Genomic DNA, 20,737 nt, shown 5'->3' with positions numbered 1-20,737 from the left:
ACCATGATAAGAATCTTGGAACTTTCAGGCTCACTTCCCATCATCCAGAGAGAATAGATGGGGTGGAAAGCTCAGTTCATGATTGATCACACCTGCCATAATTGATGAAGCTGCCATGAGAGTCCCAAAGGTATAGGCTTTGGGGAACTTCAAGCTGGTGAGTACATTTATGTGCTAGGAGGGTGGTGCACCTCAGCTCCACAGGGATAGAAGCTCCCATGGCGAGGACCCTTCTGGATCTCACCCTGTTGCACCTCTTCATGTGGCTGTTCATCTGCACCCATTATGATACTTGTTATAAACCAGCAAATGTAAGTCATTGTTTTTCTGAGTTCTGGGAGTCATTATAGTGAAAGAAAGGGAGGGATGCATGGGAACCTCTGATTTATAGCTGATTGGTCAGAAGTACAGATGACCACTTAGGGCTTGTGTCTGAATTAGAGGACAGTCTCATGGGACTGAGTCCTTAATCGGTAGCATTTGGGCTAATTTTGGACAGCTATTGTCAGACCCTGATGTTGGGAAAGATTGAAGGCAAGAGGACAAGGGTATGACAGAGGGTGAGATGGTTGGATGGCATCACCACTCAATGGACATGAGTTTAAGCAAGCTCCAGGAGATGGTGAAAGACAGGGAAGCCTGGCGTGCTATAGTCTAGGGGGTCTCAAAGAGTTGGACACAACTGAGTGACTGAACAACTGTCAGAATGGAACTGAATTGTAAGACATCCAGTTGGTATCCAGAGAGGAGGAGAACTGGTTGGTTTGAGAAGAAAACCCACTTACTAAGTGTCAGAATTATCATAAACAGAGAGAAAGGAAAGTTTGTCCTTTAAGTATTGTTAGCAAAAGTCTTTCAAAACTCCATGAGTCCTGCAGTCTCTCATATAACAACTGCTTAGCCTACAACAGTTAACTACATATTTTCTATTCTTTAGAAGTTCTTAGTAAAGTATCTGAACCTCTTCACATTAGGAATCTAATAAAGCTACAATGCACACAGTGTATGTATGTAAAATATTGGATATTAACATTAAAAAAGACTCACAAGTGTGCTTAGGTTAATGGGTACCTCATGATAAAATTTTTTTTCCTCTGTATTTTGGGAACTAATAAGATGACACTTTGCAGGTGGCACTAATGGTAAAGAATCCACCTGCCAATGCAGGAGATGTAACAGATGCCAGTTCAATCCCTGGGTGGGAAAGATCCCTTGGAGTAGGAATTGGCAACCCACTCCAGTATTCTTGCCTGGAAAATTCCATGGAGAGAGGAGCCTGGCGAGCTACAGTCCATGGGATCACAAAGAGTCGGACAAGACTGAAGCAGCTGAACACAAGATGACAGAACTTGTGCTACTTAAAATTCTTGTTTAATTTTAAGTAGACCTCGACTTCCAACCTAAAAATTCACAAAGCCTACATGTTTCTTGGGAATTCCCTGGCTGAACAGTAGTTAGGACTCAGTGCTTTCACTGCCAGGGTCTGGATTCTATCCCTGGTTGAGGAATTAAGATCCTGCATGCTTCAGGGTGTGGCCAGGGAGAAAAACCTACATGCTTCTGGGTAGAACATGAATTGAAGAAAAAACCCAAATCAATGTAGTATGGAATAACAATAATCACTAACATTACTGAACCCTCACTGACATGTCAGACTTTATTCTAGGTGGTTTAATTTGGATAATTTATTTAACTTTGAAAACAGCTCTCTGAAAGAGGTATTATTAACATGCCCCTTTGACAGGTAAGGAGACAGGTTTATAGATAAGGAATTAACTTGTCCAAGATCCCAAATCTGGTAAGTAACTGGAGCCAGGATTTGAACTCTGGAGTCTGACCTTCACCTCTACGCTTCACAGACTTAAGTTCAAAGCCTCTTAGACTCCATCCAGGCCTAAGTTCCTATGTCAGTTTCTGCCATACATTAACATGAATCAGCCATAGGTATCTGTGTATCCATCATTCACATTGAACAGATGTCATATTTGCTTCAGATTCAAGCCACTTAATCGTGTCTGATTCTTTGGGACCCCGTGGACTGTAGCGGGCTGCCATTTCCTTCTCCAGGGGATCTTCCTGACCCAGGGATCGAACTCACGTCTCCTGTATTGCAGGCAGATTCTTTACCTGCTGAGCCAATGGGGAAGATTGAATCAGCCATAGGTATACATATGTTACCTCCCTCTTGAACTTCCCTCCCACCTCCCATCCCATCCCACTTCTCTAGGTTGTCACAGAATACCAGTTTGAGCTCCCTGAGTCATATAGCAAATTTCCACTGGCTATCTATTTCACATATGGTAATGTACATGTTCCCATTGAGAGAGTAGTCTCTACATTTAAAGAGGAAGAAAGTAAGGCCTAGAGAGGTAAAGTAACTTTCAGGGAAAATATTAGGAGCCAGAAATATCAAATGCTAAGTAGAGCAATTATTGGGTTCATTCAGGTTTTTGGTAGGATGCTACAGAAAAACCCAAATTAATTTTTGGCCAATCCAATATTCAGCACAATTGGCTCTGGACAGTGCTAGAGGGGACCAATGAGGGGTTGGCCATGGACATGACCCCTCTTTCTACACAGTCCATTTATTTAGCTGCCATCATGTATAAGGCCCAGAGCTAGATGTGCAGAATAGATCACTGTTGGGGGCAGTCTGTGCCCTTAAGGGATCTACATTAGATGGAGGCTAAGACACACAACCAATAGCTACACGACAAGCAGAATGTGACAAAGTGCCCTGACAAAGATAAGGATGGACCTTGGTGCTGGGAAAACAATCCAGAGTTCCTCCAAACGTTAAACAAAGAGTCACCGTGTGACCCAGGAACACCACTCCCAGGCACATGCCCAGGAGAACTGAGAATATGTGTTCACACAAACACTTGTACATGAAAGTTCATAGCAACATCAGTCATAATAGCCACAAAGTGGAAACTAAAGGCTGAACATGCTTGGTGTTCCACAGGCAGCTTAAATCCAATCTATGCTATATTCGTCATTGACTATGACCCCAACACTCATTCTTTTCCTTCCCATCTCCTGCACCTCCACCCCCACCTCCACCCACTTTTGTAGGAGCCCCAAGCTTGGGGACAGGGATATAAACAGGGAAGGAGTAAGGGATTTCTTTCAGTCAACCTTAGGGAACCACAAGGTGGCCCATCACCCATCTGTTATTCTATCCACTCCATCACCAGTCAGAAACTTGAGATTCAACTCACATTCAGTCAACTTTCTTTCCCTTGTATCTCTCCCATCCATTCTCCAAGGCTTTCTGAATTCTGCCTGCTAAATATTCCTCAGGTTTATCTCCTTTTCTCTAAAATGTTCCTAAAGGATTTCCTCAATTGTACCTATTTCCAACCCACTTTCCATAGCTCTCAAAGCAGTGGTCCCAAATTACAGTCAACATTTTTATCCATAAATACCTGGGGGATGGGGGTTATTGTGGGGAGTTCAGTTCAGTTCAGTCACTCAGTTGTGTCCGACTCTTTGTGACCTCATGAATTGCAGCACGCCAGGCCTCACTGTCCATCACCAACTCCCGGAGTTCACTCAAACTCATGTCCATCGAGTCGGTGATGCCCTCCAGCCATCTCATCCTCTGTCATCCCTTTCTCCTCCTGCCCCCAATCCCTCCCAGCATCAGAGTCTTTTCCAATGAGTCAACTCTTCACATGAGGTGGCCAAAGTATTGGAGTTTCAGCTTTAGCATCAGTCCTTCCAATGAACACCCAGGACTGATCTCCTTTAGGATGGATTGGTTGGATCTCCTTGCAGTCCAAGGGACTCTCAAGAGTCTTCTCCAACACCACAGTTCAAAAGCATCAATTCTTCAGCACTCAGCTTTCTTCACAGTCCAACTCTCACATCCATACATGACCACTGGAAAAACCATAGCCTTGACTAGACGGGAGTAGGAACTGTTTATTAAAATCCAGATTCCTTGGTCAATCTGTACAGTCAAATGGGTGAGTCCTGGAATCTGTATATTTTTACAAGCATCTTCTGATGCTAATATCTATTCATCCTCAAGACTCAGCTGCCCTCTCAGCCTCCCCAGGAAACTCCTTCATTTGCTCATGTAGGCTGGTGGACCTGTCCTCCCCAGCATCCCCATCTGCACATAAATCTATCAGAGTATTGATCCCATCAGGAGGAACTGGCTTCTGTGGCTGACTTCATAACTAATGGATAAACCTCCCAGAAGCAAGTCCTGAGTCTCTAGACTTGTATTCTCAGTGGCCAGGGCAGTGTCTGACATATAGTAGGCATTTGACAGGTATAAACTGAACTAAAGAGAATTTTGTGGATGAGGGTAGGTGCTGGGGCTGGATGAGACAGGCATAGCCGCACTTAGCTTCCATGGGCCCCAGAGGCAGTGGGAACCATGGTGAGGCAGGTCCCGTGGTGCAGAGGTGAGCATGAATACTGGCCTTGCACCAGGCACTGTGTCAGGTGCTACGCATTTATTGAGCACCGACCATGTTTTAGACCCTGTAAGTGAGTGCACCTACTTTAAATACTTTTTACTCAGAACTGCTCTACAAGGTGGTATCAGCTCCATTTTGCAGAGACTGGCATCAAAGCTGGAGGGGCTCAAGCATAGATTTGGAGCCAGAACCCAGGTCATCTGGTTTCCAAAGTCCATCCTCCCCCCATTACCCTGGCAACAAATGTGCTGGCAGATAATGTGGTCCAGGCACTAGATGGAGTCTGAAGTAAAGGGACAGAGTGGGCACCATCTGTGCTCCCACCTACCCCATCCCCAGCTGAACTCACGTCAGGCTCCATCCTTGCCCCTGGTGGTAGGCCAACTGCTTTGCAGGGGTGAAAGGTCATGCAATATTGTGATTTATAATACGTAATATATATTTGGTCTGGGTCTCATTTCTGGCTCACAGCTCCTAAAACCCTTGGAATTTCCTAAGTGATATGGGCAATAAAGGAATCTTTTGTTATTCGTATCAAATGAATGGGGCTTTCAATGGGAGTTTCAGTTAATATAATGACTTTTAGGAAAGCTTCACGATAACCTAAGAAGGGGAACTGGTTGCCAGGGGAAACCGTGTGACTAGAGGCTGGAATCTCTCAGTCTCACCGTCCTCTCCCCCTGACCTCCAGGGAGGAGAGAGTGGCTGGAGGTTGAATCAATCACTAATGGCTAATGCTTTAATCAGTTATGCCCACATGATGAAGTTTCCATAAAACCCAAGAGGATGGGGTCGGGTGAGCCTCTTGGTTGGTGAGCACCAGAGGTGCTAGGAGGTGGTACAGCTGGCCAGGGATGGAGGCTCCACGCCTCTTCCCACAGACCTTGGCCTACACATGTCTTCATCTGGCTGGTCCTTTAATAACCTTTACAATAAACTGGTAAGCTAGCAAGTACCAGCTGGGGTTGCAGACTCGGCGACACATTGCTGGATGTGTGGAAACACCATGACACATTTGGTGATTAGACGCGCTAGAAGTGGAATGGAGTATTGAGAGTGGAGGAGCACCAGGAGGGCTTTTCCTGAGCAGGTAAGAAGGTGGCCAGAGAAAGACAGTCTGGCCATCAGGCCCACCTTTTGGCAGCCTTGCTCTCAGATGCTAAAGTGAGATGAGGAAGCCCCATTTCAGAGCACTGTCCCAATGCCACTGGCTGGTTATGACCCATCGTGTACAGAATGGAACAGTGGAGAAATGAGTAGAAAAGGCTTTGTTTCCATTGTACAAATAGCATTGTGGAGCCCAGCTAGCTTCACACCAGATTCCACCTTCCCTGCACATAAGAAGCACCAAAAACTAGGGCAGAGAATGCACATGTATTTTCCTAATTGTCTGACTTAACACTTACAAAGTCATTTCTGTGTCTGACTCCACCCCTAGCCTGATTATATGCCCTGTTTTAGAGAAAGGTAAAGACCACCTTACCAGGTAACCGGATGGGCTTCCAGGGGGCAGAGTTTGGCACGTAGGCATGCTTTGTGGCCGTGACAATCAGCTGACTGCCCAGCTTATACTGGAATTTGATGAAGGCGACGCCATCTGTCCCTGAGGTACCAGAGGCAATGGAGACCTGGTTGGTGAAAATCTCAATGAGCGCGTCAGGGACAGGCTGATGGGTGCTGGCATCACTGATGTGGACCTTCAGGGTGACCTCTGGAAGAAGGACAGAGCAACAGAGAACGGTTATTAACTGGGGAACTCCAACAGCGATTCTGTAGTAACAGCGAAGGGAGGTAGCAAGTATTCATGGGATATGCTTAGAAAATCTAGACTGGGGACTTTTCTGGTGGTCCAATGGTTAAGACTTCGTGCGTCCAATGGTTAAGACTTCCTGTATCCAATGAAGAGTGCACAAGTTTGATCCCTGGTCGGGGAACTAAGATCCCATATTCTATAAGGTGCAGCCAAAACAATGTTTTTAATTAGAAAAAAAAATTCTAGATCTGCATCTAAAATATAAATCATTTTAACCAGAAACATTCTCTTCTTAGCAATTCTTTTTTACTTTACATGATTCCTTATCTTCTTCAAAACCACTGCCTATAACAAACTCCTTTCCTCCTGGCTCCTCCTGGCGGCCCCCTGCCCCCAACAATAATAATTAAGAGAAATATCTCTATTCCTTTAAGACACTGTGCAACAAATACCACGCTTTCTGATCCTGCCCAGGGTTGCTGGTAAACACAGCCTAAGCAAAGCTCAGGCTGCTACACAAGGGCCCTGCAGGCACTAAGGTTTGCAGCAAAATTGTGATTTGCAGCAAAATTGTTCAACAGTCTGTGATGAACATGGATGTGTACAGCTCAGGGTCGCTGTGCTGGTAATCATGAAGACATGACTGAAAAGTAGTCCCTGCACACAGTACCACCAAGGGGGTGGGCAGACTATCTAAGCAATGTGTCCTGCCCAGACCATGGACCCGCCCCAGTTGTTACTCCATTTAAGGAACCTCCTCCCTTGGGAGGGAGGAAAAGCACCTATTACTTGGTTTTGTTGGATCCCTCGTGCTGCAGCCTTCCCAAAAAATCTTGACTGAATTTCTCTTCCTGATTCCTACTGATTAAAGTGTTCAAGGGCTCGGTTGGTATCACACAGTTAATGCATTTTTTGGCTAGATGACCATAAGGAATAGCTAAAGAACCCTAGACCCAGGAGTTACATGAGGTCTGCACCAAATAAATCTCTCAAAAACCTTGCAGAGAAAAAAGTGCTACAAAAACTGAACCTGGTTACTCCCTACTATAGGAGGAGAAAACTACTGCCAAAAGAGGGATAAAATCAACATCAAGAAAATCAGGCATATGGCATTACAAAGCATATCTAGTTGATTCCTGCCAATCTTATCAGTGTTATCTTAATGCAGATTCTCAGCACACATTTGCTTTCTTATGGAGCTGGTCTTACTTGTCCCCAGTTATAAATGAATTTATACTCTCATAGCAGAAACCCTCTACAACAGGACAAGTGGGAAGGTGCTTTGTGGTGTTGCACACGGACGATTTACATAATCTTGTAATGCAACATTCACTAGCAACCAGGATTACAAAGTTTCTGCTTTCTCTTCACTGCTGGCTGAGAAGGCAAAAGCAGCGGAAACTTGGAAAAAGTGAAATAATTTCTGAATAAACACAAGAAAGGAGTTCTCCAAAGGTATGGACACCAAGCAGGGAATAAAGAAGACGTGACGAGTTGAGAGAATGGGACTGACACACGTATACTACTATGCATCAAATAGATCACTAATGAGAACCTAGCAAAGAGGTTATTGCGCAGGGAACTACACTCAGTGCTCTGTGATAACTTAAATGAGAAAGAAATCCAAAAAAGAGGGGATATATGTATGCATATAGCTGATTCACTTTGCTGTAGAGTAGAAATTAACATCTTAAAGCAACCACATTCCAATAAAAATTAAGTAAAAAAAGAGAAGAGTTTTCTTATAATCAATGCCCTGGGTTCTACCACTTTAACATGGGAAACCTAGTATATATTATGCAATTATATACCTTGAAAAAGGTTATTTAGCTACTTCTTTTGGTGTAACAGGATGTGAAAACACATCATTGTGGTTAGGTAATTATTACAGACTACTGGGGTGTCATATGTATTAAAATTTTGCAATTTGTTTTATTTATATGAATAAAGAACAGCAGGAACAGCCCACCCATTTGGTAGGTCTACATTTAGCTCATATTTTAAAAATTAGACTTTATTTTTAAAAGCAGTTTTAGGTTCACAGCAAAATTGAGTGAAAGTTACAGAAATGTCCCACTGGGGTATCATTTTTATAGAAACACTTACATTATCCATTCAACAGCAAACAAGATTATTCCCATTAAAAGACAACCAAGAGAGGCCGCCGCGATGCTCCCCTCCTTGCAGGAATCGCTGGATGGGGATGAAAAGGAGCTAGAGAGCAGCGAAGAGGGCGGCTCCGCCGAGGAGCGGAGACTCGACCCGCCGCCCAGCAGCCACTACTGTCTCTACAGCTACCGCGGAAGCAGATTGGCACAGCAGCGAGCGGACAGCGATGATGGAAGCCCAGGTGGCACAAATGCAGAAACTCCCTCTGGTGATGATTTCAGCCTCTCCTTAGTGGATACTAATCTACCATCTGAAGTGGAGCCAGAGCTACGCAGTTTCATCGCAAAGCGTCTTTCTAAGGGAGCAGTCTTTGAAGGGCTGGGTAATGTTGCAGCTGTAGAGCTGAGAATTCCAGGTTACCGAGTCGGTTGTTATTACTGCCTTTTCCAGCAAGAAAAACTGCTTCCCCAAACAGCATCAACGGACTCTGAGCAGAAGTCTTCAGAGTATGTGGTCTGTTTTTTAGGAGGGTCTGAAAAAGGACTTGAGCTTTTCAGGCTTGAATTGGACAAATACATTCAAGGGCTGAAAAATAACATGAACTGTGAGGAAAGTGGTGGGGAGAACCACATCCAGTCTTACCTGAGCAGCTGGTTTGCAGATGTTGTTTGCCCCATCCAAAGGGTGGTCCATCTCTTTCAGGAGAAGCTCACCTTTCTGCTACATGCTGCTCTGAGTTATACTCCTGTTGAGGTTAAAGGATCAGATGAAAAAACAAAGAGAGACATTCACAGGTTTCTGAGCGTGGCTAGTCTCCAAGGCCTTATTCACGAAGGCACCATGACATCCTTGTGCATGACCATGACGGAGGAGCAGCAGAAGTCTGTGATCATCGACTGCAGCAGCTCCCAGCCTCAGTTCCACAATGCAGGGAGCAACCGGTTTTGTGAGGATTGGATGCAGGCTTTTATGAATGGTGCTGAAGGAGGTAACCCTTTTCTTTTTCGACAAGTCCTGGAGAACTTTAAACTAAAGGCCATACAAGACACAAATAATTTGAAGAGATTTATCCGGCAGGCAGAAATGAATCATTATGCTTTGTTTAAATGTTACATGTTCCTAAAGAACTGTGGTAGTGGAGATATCCTTTTGAAGATTGTTAAAGTGGAACACGAAGAAATGCCTGAAGCCAAAAATGTGGTAGCTGTCCTCGAGGAATTTATGAAAGAAGCTGCTGCCCAGAGTTTTTGATGATGTATTTGGAGATGATTGTATTGTGAAGTCCTGCAAGCCGTGGTGTTTAAAACTGTGGTAGTTTGGTAACTGTCATAGGATTGCTATTTCAGATTATTTGAAAACACATTATAGATTTTCTCATTTTGTATCTTCAAGATTAAACTCAATTAGATGTATAAATCTGAGGCACATCTTCACAGTCATAGATAGATGTATGTTAGAACTGTGAAATTTTTACATTGCTGGTCCCATAACTTCTAGCTTCAGGGAATTGTTGCTTAAAACCTTCAGAGGTGATTTTGTGGCTTCTCTGAGGAGTTTGCAGTATTTAGCAACTTTCCCTCCCAGAAAAATCATAATACTTCTTTCCCAAGGTACTGTTGTTGTTTAGTCGCTAACTCATGTCTGACTCTTTTGGTGACCCCATGGACTGCAACCCACCAGACTCCTCTGTCCATGGATATTGAAGTGGGTTGCCATTTCCTTCTCCAGGGGATCTTCTTGACCTAGGGATCAAACCCTCGTCTCCTGTGTTGGCAGGCAGATTCTTTACCACTGAGCCACAGGGAATCCCTCAATGTACTATAGCTTCTTTCAAAAAACTTATTCCTAGTTTTAGGACAGATTAACACCATGCCACCATTTCAAAGACAGATCTCTGCATCCTGTGGGTGCTTGATGGATTTTTTTTTGTCTGATTGATAATGGCATGGATGATGAAGGCAGCTTTTATGTCAATATGCAAATAAATCATGAGTGTGTAAGGAATTAAATGAACTTTAAAAATAGGTGCACTAGCTTCAAGATAAGATATTATCTCTGATGGAAAGCTACTGCAGAAGTGGCCCCATCACTTTTCTTCATTCTTTTGTTCACAGGTATTTGCCAAGAGCCTATAATTTCTCTTTTTCTTTTATGAAAAATGCTGGAGTTTTTAAATGGAGTGTTAAAAAAGAAACAAAGTACATCAATTTTACAAGCAAACAAAATAAAGAACTCACACAGAGATTCTTCACATTGATTTTAGTTTTCTGTACATGTGTTACAAGCCTTATATTGTTTTACTCTGAATCAACTGAAAGTGCCCTGCGTTAGAGCCACTGATAATTCCCATGGAAGCCAACTATAGCTACACACATATGACTGCAGTTTGTTCTGCATAGCTCTTTAATAAATCCATTTGATAATGATTTTTGTTTGGAAGATCAGAAGTCTTCTGTTCTCACTGCCCTCAGGATGCTCAGAGGAACAGAAGCCCGTAAAACTCCTCTCCTAAACTCATCTAAATTCACATTAAGTGCTGAGTTTTAACTTTCAAGATAACTGACAACGGCCTTCTGCTTTTCTTCTACAGAAACCTAGAGACATGACTCACTGAGCCATTTCTTTTCTTTAATGGGAAATACAATTCAGGATCCTCATAAAGGCTTTCATATAGTTTTAAACTTTAATAACTTGGATTGTAGTCAGTGTAGAAAAAAATCCAAGTACCATCTTTTTATAGCATTCTTGACTATGGGAAATTTTATGGTACAACCCTTGAATCTGACTTTTTCTAAGGTAGGGTTGGCCACTTGGAAATCAGTTTTTTAAATAAATAACATTAGGACATCAACATTTTGAGTCTGGAAAATATGTTTTTCATTTTCAAATTCACATATCATTCAAGAGTCCATGTTGTAAATAGCATTTAAAAGCAAATATATTACCTGCTTCAAGTCATTTATGGATAGAGTCAAGGCATAATTACATATTCTTTATATGTACTTTTATATATATTTTTGGTAATGTAGGCTCATGACATCACACAGTTATATACAATACAGTCTTATTTTAAAAGTGTGTGTCTATCACTGCTGTAGACAAGGAAAATAGTGATATGGAGCTGACTGTCTTGTGGGCCGTGAGAAGAAACTCAGAGTTTGTGACCAAAAACATGTATTATATTCAAATTTTAATAAGCTAATATATTAACTTTCAAAGTTTTAAAAGCATTTGTTAAGTGTGGAATACATTGTGTATTATTTGTGTGCTATACACACAGAAATGTATGTTTGTCATGGATCAAAAATGGTCTCAATTTACCTGTAATTATATTTATTATAATAACAATAAAACTTAGCTTCTCAGCAAAAAAAAAAAAAAAAAAAAAAAAAGACAACCAAGGGAGTGATCTTATCATGAGGTGGGGCAGTTCAGTTCAGTTGCTCAGTCTTGTCTGAATCTTTGCGACCCTATGGATTGCAGCACACCCAGCTTCCCTGTCCATCACTAATTCCTGGAGTTAGTGATGCTAACTTGCTTAAACTCATGTCCATCAAGTCAGTGATGCCATCCAACTATCTCACCCTCTGAGAAGAGGTGGGGCACTACATACTATTTATTTATCTCATTTTGCAGAGAAAAGGAAGACCCTATAAATGGCCCGAGACCTAAATATGCAGGAAGATCTACTCCTGGGCATTTATCCAGAGAAAATTCTAATTTGAAAATTCTAATTTGAAAATTCTAATTCTATTAATTCTAATACATGCACATCAGTGTTCATAGCAGCACTATTCACAAGCAGGACATGGAAGCAACCTGAATATCCATCAACAGATGGATAAAAAAGATGTGGTACATATATACAGTGGACTGTTACTTAGCCATAAGAAAGAATGAAAAAACGTCATCTACAGCAACCTGAATGAGAGATTATCATATTAAGTGAGGTAAGTCAGAAAAAGAAAAAAAACACCATACAATATCACTTGGAGAAGGAAATGGAGACCCACTCCAATATTCTTGCCTGGAGAATTCCATGGACAGAAGAGCCTGGTGAGCTACAGTCTGTGGGGTTGCAAAGAGTCAGACACAACTGAGCAACTAATACACTTTCATCACTTATATGTGGAATCTAAAATATGACACAAATGAACTTATTTACAAAACAGAAACAGACTCACAGACAGAGAACAGACTTACAGTTACCAAAGGGGAAGGTGTGGGCGAGGGATAACTTAGGAGTTTGGGATTAGCAGATACAAACTACTATATACAAAACAGATAAACAGCAAGGTTCTACTGTATAGTACCCAGAACTATATTCAATATCCTGTAATAAACCATACTGGAAAAGAATACACACACACACACTGAATCATATTGCTATACAACAGAATCTAACACAACATTGTAAATCAGCTATACTTCCATAAAAAACATTATCCTGAGTATGTCTGTAAGGGTGATTTGGAGAAGATGAACATTTAACTGAATAAAGCAGATCACCCTCCTTCATGTGAGTGGGCCTTGTCCAATCAGTTGAAGGCCTGAAGAGAACAAAATGTCCCCCCAGAGTAAAGGGAGACTTCCTCTTGCCTACCAGCCTCTGAACATTGGCATCTCCTGCTTTCAGACTTGAACTGAATGTCAGATCTTCCCTGATCTCAAGTCTACCAGTGTTTGAACTAGAACTATACCATCATATCTCCTGGACATCTGGCTTGCCGGCTTACCCTTTAGACCTTGGGACTTGTCAGCCTCCATGATCACGTGAGCCAGTTCCTTAGAATAAATCTCTTCCTATAGGCCCATACATCTCATTGGCTCTGTTCTCTGGAGAACCCTGACTACCGCTGCATCCATCATGGGTTCCGATTCTGCAGCGCATGGTGGGTGGACCCTGGGAGTGTGTGCTCAGACCTCTTCTTGTTTCACACTCTTACTCAGCATTATTTCATGATCAGGAATTCAGTTACCACCTCTACAGCATGCTTCTCAAATTCTCATGGACCAGTGGTAGAATCAAGAAGGGAAAAACAAGTGCTCAGGAATTCTTCCTCCCCTATAATTCAGAACTCCTTTACTCTTGGCAGATTTGAAAAGTTTGACTCTGTGGGCACAAACCAAGTCATTTTCAAAGAGCATATCTGCTTGGTGGGTAGAACACTAAACATTATCTTTTAGTCTAGCATGATCTTTTCATCATCCCCTATCTGCCCACAGACTTAGAACTAAAGGAGACAAGCCTGTTTCAAATTGCTGGTTGGAGAGGAGGCACCCACACAGCAAGTTCAGAGCGAAGACCACAGCAGGAGCGAGAGGAAGGAATCGCAGTGCACCCTTCACAGGGGCACAGCACTTAGCAGAACTGCCTGTGGACACCGAGGGGCCATGCCTCCTCTCCTCCCCTTTTATATTCAAATAGTAACTTATGTCTTTAGTTTTTCCCACAAATGATAGAAGACATTTACTTCATAACTTCTCATGCCAACTCTACAATCGACATTCTTCGTCTCCTACAGTCACCTGCTGAAGAGTACTGCTCCAGATCGCAGCCCCTTCTGTGGGTCTCACTGGGAACACAGCTGGGAGGACCATGCTCATCTCAGTCTGAATAGCCACCAGGCCTTGGTTTCACATCTACTGTAAAAAGATCTGACTTATCATGGAAGGAAAAGTGAAATCTATGGGCTCCATCGTTTTTGGGGTTTTTTTTTTTTTTTTTTTTGGTTTCTTTCTGTGAAGTTTTTGGCTTCCTCTGATCATTTTTCACGCTTTTTTATACTCCCTCAAATTGGCCTTGATGCTGGGATTTCAATATTTTTCTTCCCTTTTGGTGTTTAGAGCTGTTGGTTCCCACAGCAACCCACCTTGCTGGGAACCAAGTGTTTGCTGGGTTGGCCCATCAGGGTCTGTGGGAAGAAAGTCCATTTCCACCAGCAGATCAAGCAAAGGCTTTCAGTCCAAGCTGCCCAATGCCCTGTGCTACTGACCATCAGGGAGAGCAGCAGAAAAGCGAGTCACTGGACTCAGTCTCCAGCACTGTGATTAGTTATATTTTAACTCAAATTCAGGGGAGTCACAACAGCTTCCCATCTCTTATGTCAAAATATAAAAAGATAGTCATTTGAAAATATTTCCTAAATGGGAGGTTATTTTTAAAATGTTACCTGACCTTTGCTTGAAGAGATTCTGCTCCATACTACTTGGTGCTAACTTTTAACAATATCTGTATGTTTATAGAATTGCCACTTCTTTATACAGCAATTACAGGTATATCCTGAGCTGGCCATGTAAAGGGGGAGTTTTCTATCCACTTACTTTACTTCTTTTGGAAATATGAAAGGTTTATCTTCCTTTGTAAGATATCTGATGAAACAAGAATGCATTTTATTTTACTAGCGTTTTCTTATAATTTATTTTCTCTGGTCTCATAGAGTGCATATGCATCTTACCTTGTTCAATTTTATTTTCTTCTTAAAATTTAGTGAATCGTGTGAATGTGCATTCTCATGTACAATCATGTTAGTTCACCTGTCTGTAAGATTACTGTATTGTAAGATGAAACATGTTTTTTTCTTTTTTGTTTTTTTATGTATCATTTGTGTGAGAAGTATAATAAATCTATTACAGTAGAGTACCATATAGCCGATTGTGTTAGGTGGGTACCTACAGTAACTCTGGCTGACTTATGAACAAATTTGGCTTATGAATATGCTCTCAGAATGGAACTCATTCATATGTAGGGGACTCATTATACTTTTCCTTTGTTTTTCAACAGTTTGATTAAAAAAAATTAGTGAATCATTTCCTTTAAGCAAATTATATGTTTTCTAAAAGAGACATATCTATAATATTATAGACTGTGTAATATTGTTACTGAAACACAAGTCGGTGTGCCCAATGCACAAAGGCCAAACAATACCAAAACATCAGAGTATGGGGGAGAAAGGTTTATTTAGGGTTGTGCAAGAAGACAGGTGGCTCATGCCTTAAAAACAGCAAATTCCCTAAAAGCTCTCAGCTAAGCCCTTTTCTAGGAAAGGTGAGGGAGGTGAGGGATGAGTTGTAAATACCATCAGTTCTTGGTGTCTGAGCTTTTGTTCCTGAGGTCAGGTCACAGTCAGCTAACGACATTCCTGTACAACTCCACCATGCCAATGTTACTCTGTTTTGATAAGAAAGGTCCCAAGGTATGACTTTCATCCTGCGAGGTCCAGTCCTGGCTGAAAGGAAGAGGATCTAGGCTGGTGGCTTCCTCAGGCCAGGTCCCCAGGCGCTGTCCAGCTGTGATGGCTGAGGGAGCCAGGCGTCCAGGACCCAGCTGGCTTACAGGCTCCTCAGGCGGCACAAATGGCGGGGCCTGAGTCCCACAGACTGTGTCCTCTGCAGATGGCCGCTGCCATGAAGTCACAGAGGCGGGGATAGGGGACAGGGTCACTGCAGCCTCAAGGCCTGGGTCTGGCCATTGGGTAGTCTTGGCGAGAGCTCTGGAGCCCTGTAGACGCAGCCCCCAGCCTGTTCCCTGGGCCCCTCACTCATCTGCTGGCCCAACGGTGAGTGAGCTGGAGGGCCTCAAGGAGAAGGCTTGGATCTGCTTCTTACCTCATTCTCTGCTTGACAACTACCACTCCATAGACCATTAGCTGAAAATGCCCTCACTAATGGCTGCTCGCTGACAGTTGGCTGCTTGTGGGTATGGTGCACAGCGTCACCGTGTGCTAAGGGCTGCACTCAGGGCAGTGATGCTCTATTACAATATTAGATATCATCTATAATATCATGCATTATATAATCTATATATTAATATGAATTATATCACTATAGTATGCAAATATATTAAAATATGATACCAATATATCAATATTAGTATATTAATAGTCAATGAATTGTATATTAATTACATAATTGCAATGTGTATTAATATATTACTTGCATTATATAATATTACCATTATATATTATATATTACATAATATATAGTTATATAGATTATATAAATATTATATCACATTCTTACGTATTGTCTGTATAATATAATATATAATGCATGCATATGGGCTCAGTTGTGTCTGACTGTTTGTGACACCATGGACTGTAGCCCACCAGGTTCCCTTGTCCATGGGATATTCCAGGCAAGAATACTGGAGTGGGTTGCCACTTCCTTCTCTAGGGGATCCTTCCAATTCAGGGATCAAATCCATGTCTCCTGTGTCTTCTGCATTGGTAGGATTCTTTACCACTGAGCCACCTGGGAAGCCCATAATATATAATAGAGCTCAAAGCATTTGACAATTTTTGTGTGGGTTTCATTCTAAAAATAATATTGAGCTTGGTGTTCTGTGCAGAAGAGAAGGGACAAATGCAGGCATGTGTCAGAGGGACACACAGGCTGGCATGAGTGTCTTCTGGCTGCCCTGATGGTCCCCTCAGCATCTGTTCTCTATTAACCACCTTTTGCTCTTGATTGTATCAAGAGGTGCCCTAAAGCCTCTCTATTAACCTGAGGTCACAATATCTGATACAGAATTCCCACCCATGTGAGGCTTTCCTCACAAATGTGTACCTTAATTATCAGTGGAGGACTATGATCTCCAAACTTCCATTTGAACTTCTACTCACTTGAAAAAGCCCATAAGATATGTTTGCTGCTGCAGCCCTGGGAACTCAGGATCCCACTTTGCGCCTTTCTGTGTTTTCCAGTCTCTAGCAACTGACTCCCACCTGAACCTCATGAAAAGATGGCTCAGTGATGACTCCCAGTCACAGCTTGTTTGGAACATGGATGAAAGCCCTGGTGCAGGAAGTGAGTAAGTGCCGGTCCCAGGCACCCTCCTGCTGGCCACCCATGCTCTGCAGGGCAAATGCTTTGAGCTTACTCCCCATCACATCTCCACAGGCTCTGCACACAGAATATTCTCTCACCTCAACCCCTTGTGTCTGTCCCTCTCATACCTGAACTTATGTCTTGGCAGGGCTGCCAGGATCTCTGGTGCCATAAACCAATGGATTCTTCTCCCTTCCCACAAGAGATATATAAAGAGGTTGGAACTGCAGATCATTTCATTAATTACACTTTCTAAGCAACAACACCAAATTGCCAAGAACGTAGAAATACATGATAAACATTCACATTAGTACAGCAATTAAAGAAGCTATGGTAATGTACATAGAATACATGATATATACATGTATGACATATCTTTTTTTTCAAGTGACAGGATGCCTTCTCTCCCTGTACTTGAAGCACTGTATAATGGAAATAGAAAATGCAATACTCAAATACCAACAACCTGCTATGACTTTTTGAATGAAGATGCTGTTAAGTCTGTCTATTTGCCAATAAGTTAAATGGCAGAAGTCATTCTCTGCTATTATACCTGGTACAAAATGAGGCTTTCTGAGGCTGCTTCCACACACAGGTTATGCTATAAAAGTAACTATAAAGTGATTATACTCTTGCAACTCATCAAGGGTTTATTTAGGGTATATACCCCAGAATAAACCAAAAACTACTGCTGGATTTACCTGATTCAACTGTACAACTTACATATATAAACAAGTGCTCCCAAGCGAAATAATTTAACTGGGTTTCTACGATCACACCTAAAAGTTATCTAAAAGCAAATGACACTGATACAATCCCACTCTTTTAAAATGACAGCAGAAATCATGTCGATGTAGCTTTAAAAGTACCATATGAAAATATAATTGCTCATCTTGGAAACTTTTCTGAAAAAAATCAAACCAATTTAAAATAAAAGAATGCTTTAACTCTTCAAAAGAAATCAGAATTGAAGCAGTTATTGAATACCAAAATGATGCTAAATATATCAAAAAGAAAAAGCCTCAGTTCCAGTTGTTAAGAACTTTCCCATAAAAATCGATGCATATATATATAAACCTAACAGAGCATCCTTGTTTTCCTCAGATATGAAAGAGAAAGTGTTAGTCATTCAGTTGTGTCTGACTCTTTACGACCCCATGGACTGTAACCCAAAGGCAATGCCAAAGAATGCTCAAACTACCCCACAATTGCACTCATCTCACATGCTAGTAAAGTAATGCTTAAAATTCTCCAAGCCAGGCTTCAGCAATACATGAACCATGAACTTCCAGATGTTTAAGCTGGTTTTAGAAAAGGCAGAGGAACCAGAGATCAAATTGCCAACATCCGCTGGATCATCGAAAAAGCAAGAGAGTTCCAGAAAAACATCTATTTCTGTTTTATTGACTATGCCAAAGCCTTTGACTGTGTGGATCACAATAAACTGTGGAAATTCTGAAGAGATGGGAATACCAGACCACCTGACCTGCCTTGTGAGAAACCTATATGCAGGTCAGGAAACAACAGTTAGAACTGGACATGGAACAACAGACTGGTTCCAAATAGGAAAAGGAGTACGTCAAGGCTGTATATTGTCACCCTGCTTATTTAACTTATATGCAGAGTACATCATGAGAAACACCGGGCTGGAGGAAGCACAAGCTGGAATCAAGATTGCTGGGAGAAATATCCATAACCTCAGATATGCAGGTGACACCACCCTTATGGCAGAAAGTGAAGAGGACCTAAAAAGCCTCTTGATGAAAGTGAAAGAGGAGAGTGAAAAAGTTGGCTTAAAGCTCAACATTCAGAAAACAAAGATCATGGCATCCGGTCCCATCACTTCATGGCAAATAGATGGGAAAACAGTGGAAACAGTGGCTGACTTTATTTTTCTGGGCTCCAAAATCACTGGAGATGGTGATTGCAGCCATGAAATTAGAAGACATGTACTCTTGGAAGGAAAGTTATGACCAACCTAGACAGCATATTAAAAAGCAGAGACATTACTTAGCCAACAAAGGTCCGTCTAGTCAAGGCTATGGTTTTTCCAGTGGTCATGTATGGATGTGAGAGTTGGACTGTAAAGAAAGCTGAGTGCTGAAGAATTGATGCTTTTGAACTGTGGTGTTGGAGAAGACTCTTGCGAGTCCCTTGGACTGCAAGGAGATCTAACCAGTCCATTCTAAAGGAGATCAGTCCTGGGTGTTCATTGGAAGGACTGATGATGCCACCTGCTGAGAAGAGATGACTCATTTGAAAATACCCTGATGCTGGGAAAGATTGAGGGCAGGAGGAGAAGGGGACGACAGAGGATGAGATGGTTGGATGGCATCACCGACTCGATGGACATGGGTTTGGGTGGACTCCGGGAGTTGGTGATGGACAGGCAGCCCTGGCATGCTGCGATTCATGGGGTAGCAAAGAGTCAGACACGACTGAGCGACTGAACTGAACTGGACTATAGCCCACCAGGCTCCTCTGTCCATGGGATTTCCCAGGCAGGAATACTGGAGTGGGTTGCCATTCCTGTCTCCAGAGGGATTTTCCAGACCCAGGAATTGAGCCGAGGTCTCCTGCATTGCTGGCGGATTCTTTACCATCTGAGCCACTATGGGAAAGCATGTTATGACTACAACAGCGAAGTGTAAATACGGTAACTTTTTCTCTAAGCTTCATACAATCTCCTTCACAGTTAAAGAAACGAACAGTGATGATGCAACACTGCAGTGACAAGAGAAGCCGGAGGGATTTGTAAGGAAATCACTATAAGAAACCACTTGAAGAAGACTTCGGTTTTATTGGTATTTTAAGCTTTTCACAAAGGTACAAAGTCCCCTTAAGAGAATTTGGAAGAATCTGCAAACTGTGAAGTTAATGAGCAGCATTAAGCATGTCTATAAAATTAACATACACACCACAGCCAAGCTTTAAAGATGTGTTGGAAGATGTTCATGGAATGGTTGCCAAGGGAACCTGGTGGAGGAAAAATTCTCTCTCTGCATGTGTATGTCTTTCCAGATCACCTTATATCTAAAGATATGCAATAAGACAAACATTTAAATGAATTTTAAAATATATTCTAAAGAAAATTTTGAACTCAAAAAAAAAAAGATATGCACTTTTAATAGTTTGTCCAGGTCGCAGTCAAGAGCAAAATTACATGGCATTTCTTTTGAATAAGAAGCTTTCAGATGTTTATTATTAAAAAAAAATTTTAGCAAGTCATTTCTCTCTCTAGGAAGAGACCAGTTAGAAAGTGCTAAATGGTGCGAGTTGTGGGTAAGCTGACATTAATTACTTTTAGAATTTTTAAAAAGGGGCAAAAAAGGCAAACCAAAGAGACTTGCTGGAAGGTTGTGAATAGTCCAAGTGTGTGAGGCTCGCTGGCACTTGAAATGTCACTGCATGAAAGATAAAGATACAAGATCAAAACATGAGGCAAAGGTCCTGGAAGCAGCTGTGGTCAGAGCAGTGGTTAAATTACACACATGTGCTTCTCTTTCCAAAGAAGCAGAATTACTTAACAAGCAAGCTGCTGCTGCTGCTGCTAAGTCACTTCAGTCGTGTCCGACTCTGTGCGACCCCAGAGGTGGGCTGCCATGCCCACCAG

General features: G+C 42.1%; 1 protein-coding gene and 1 pseudogene across 3 annotated transcripts in view; one reads left to right on the top strand and one right to left on the bottom strand.

The window, feature by feature from the left end:
- Positions 1-20,737, bottom strand: part of FAM171A1 (family with sequence similarity 171 member A1) — a 134,142-nt gene that overhangs the window by 49,567 nt on the left and 63,838 nt on the right. For 2 of the 3 annotated variants that reach the window (XM_070381911.1, XM_070381910.1), the window contains exon 2: positions 5,917-6,144. In XM_070381911.1, the coding sequence (XP_070238012.1) occupies positions 5,917-6,144 (228 nt within the window). Of the gene's footprint in view, positions 1-5,916; positions 6,145-8,937; positions 9,041-20,737 lie in introns of all 3 variants that reach the window. The other variant, XM_070381912.1, reaches the window with a different exon arrangement.
- On the top strand, positions 8,312-11,024 carry LOC138990474 (protein Njmu-R1 pseudogene; annotated as a pseudogene).

The sequence above is a fragment of the Bos mutus genome, chromosome 13, assembly GCF_027580195.1.
Source record: "Bos mutus isolate GX-2022 chromosome 13, NWIPB_WYAK_1.1, whole genome shotgun sequence".
Taxonomy (NCBI): domain Eukaryota; kingdom Metazoa; phylum Chordata; class Mammalia; order Artiodactyla; family Bovidae; genus Bos; species Bos mutus.
This window is presented reverse-complemented; position numbering and strand designations above follow the sequence as displayed.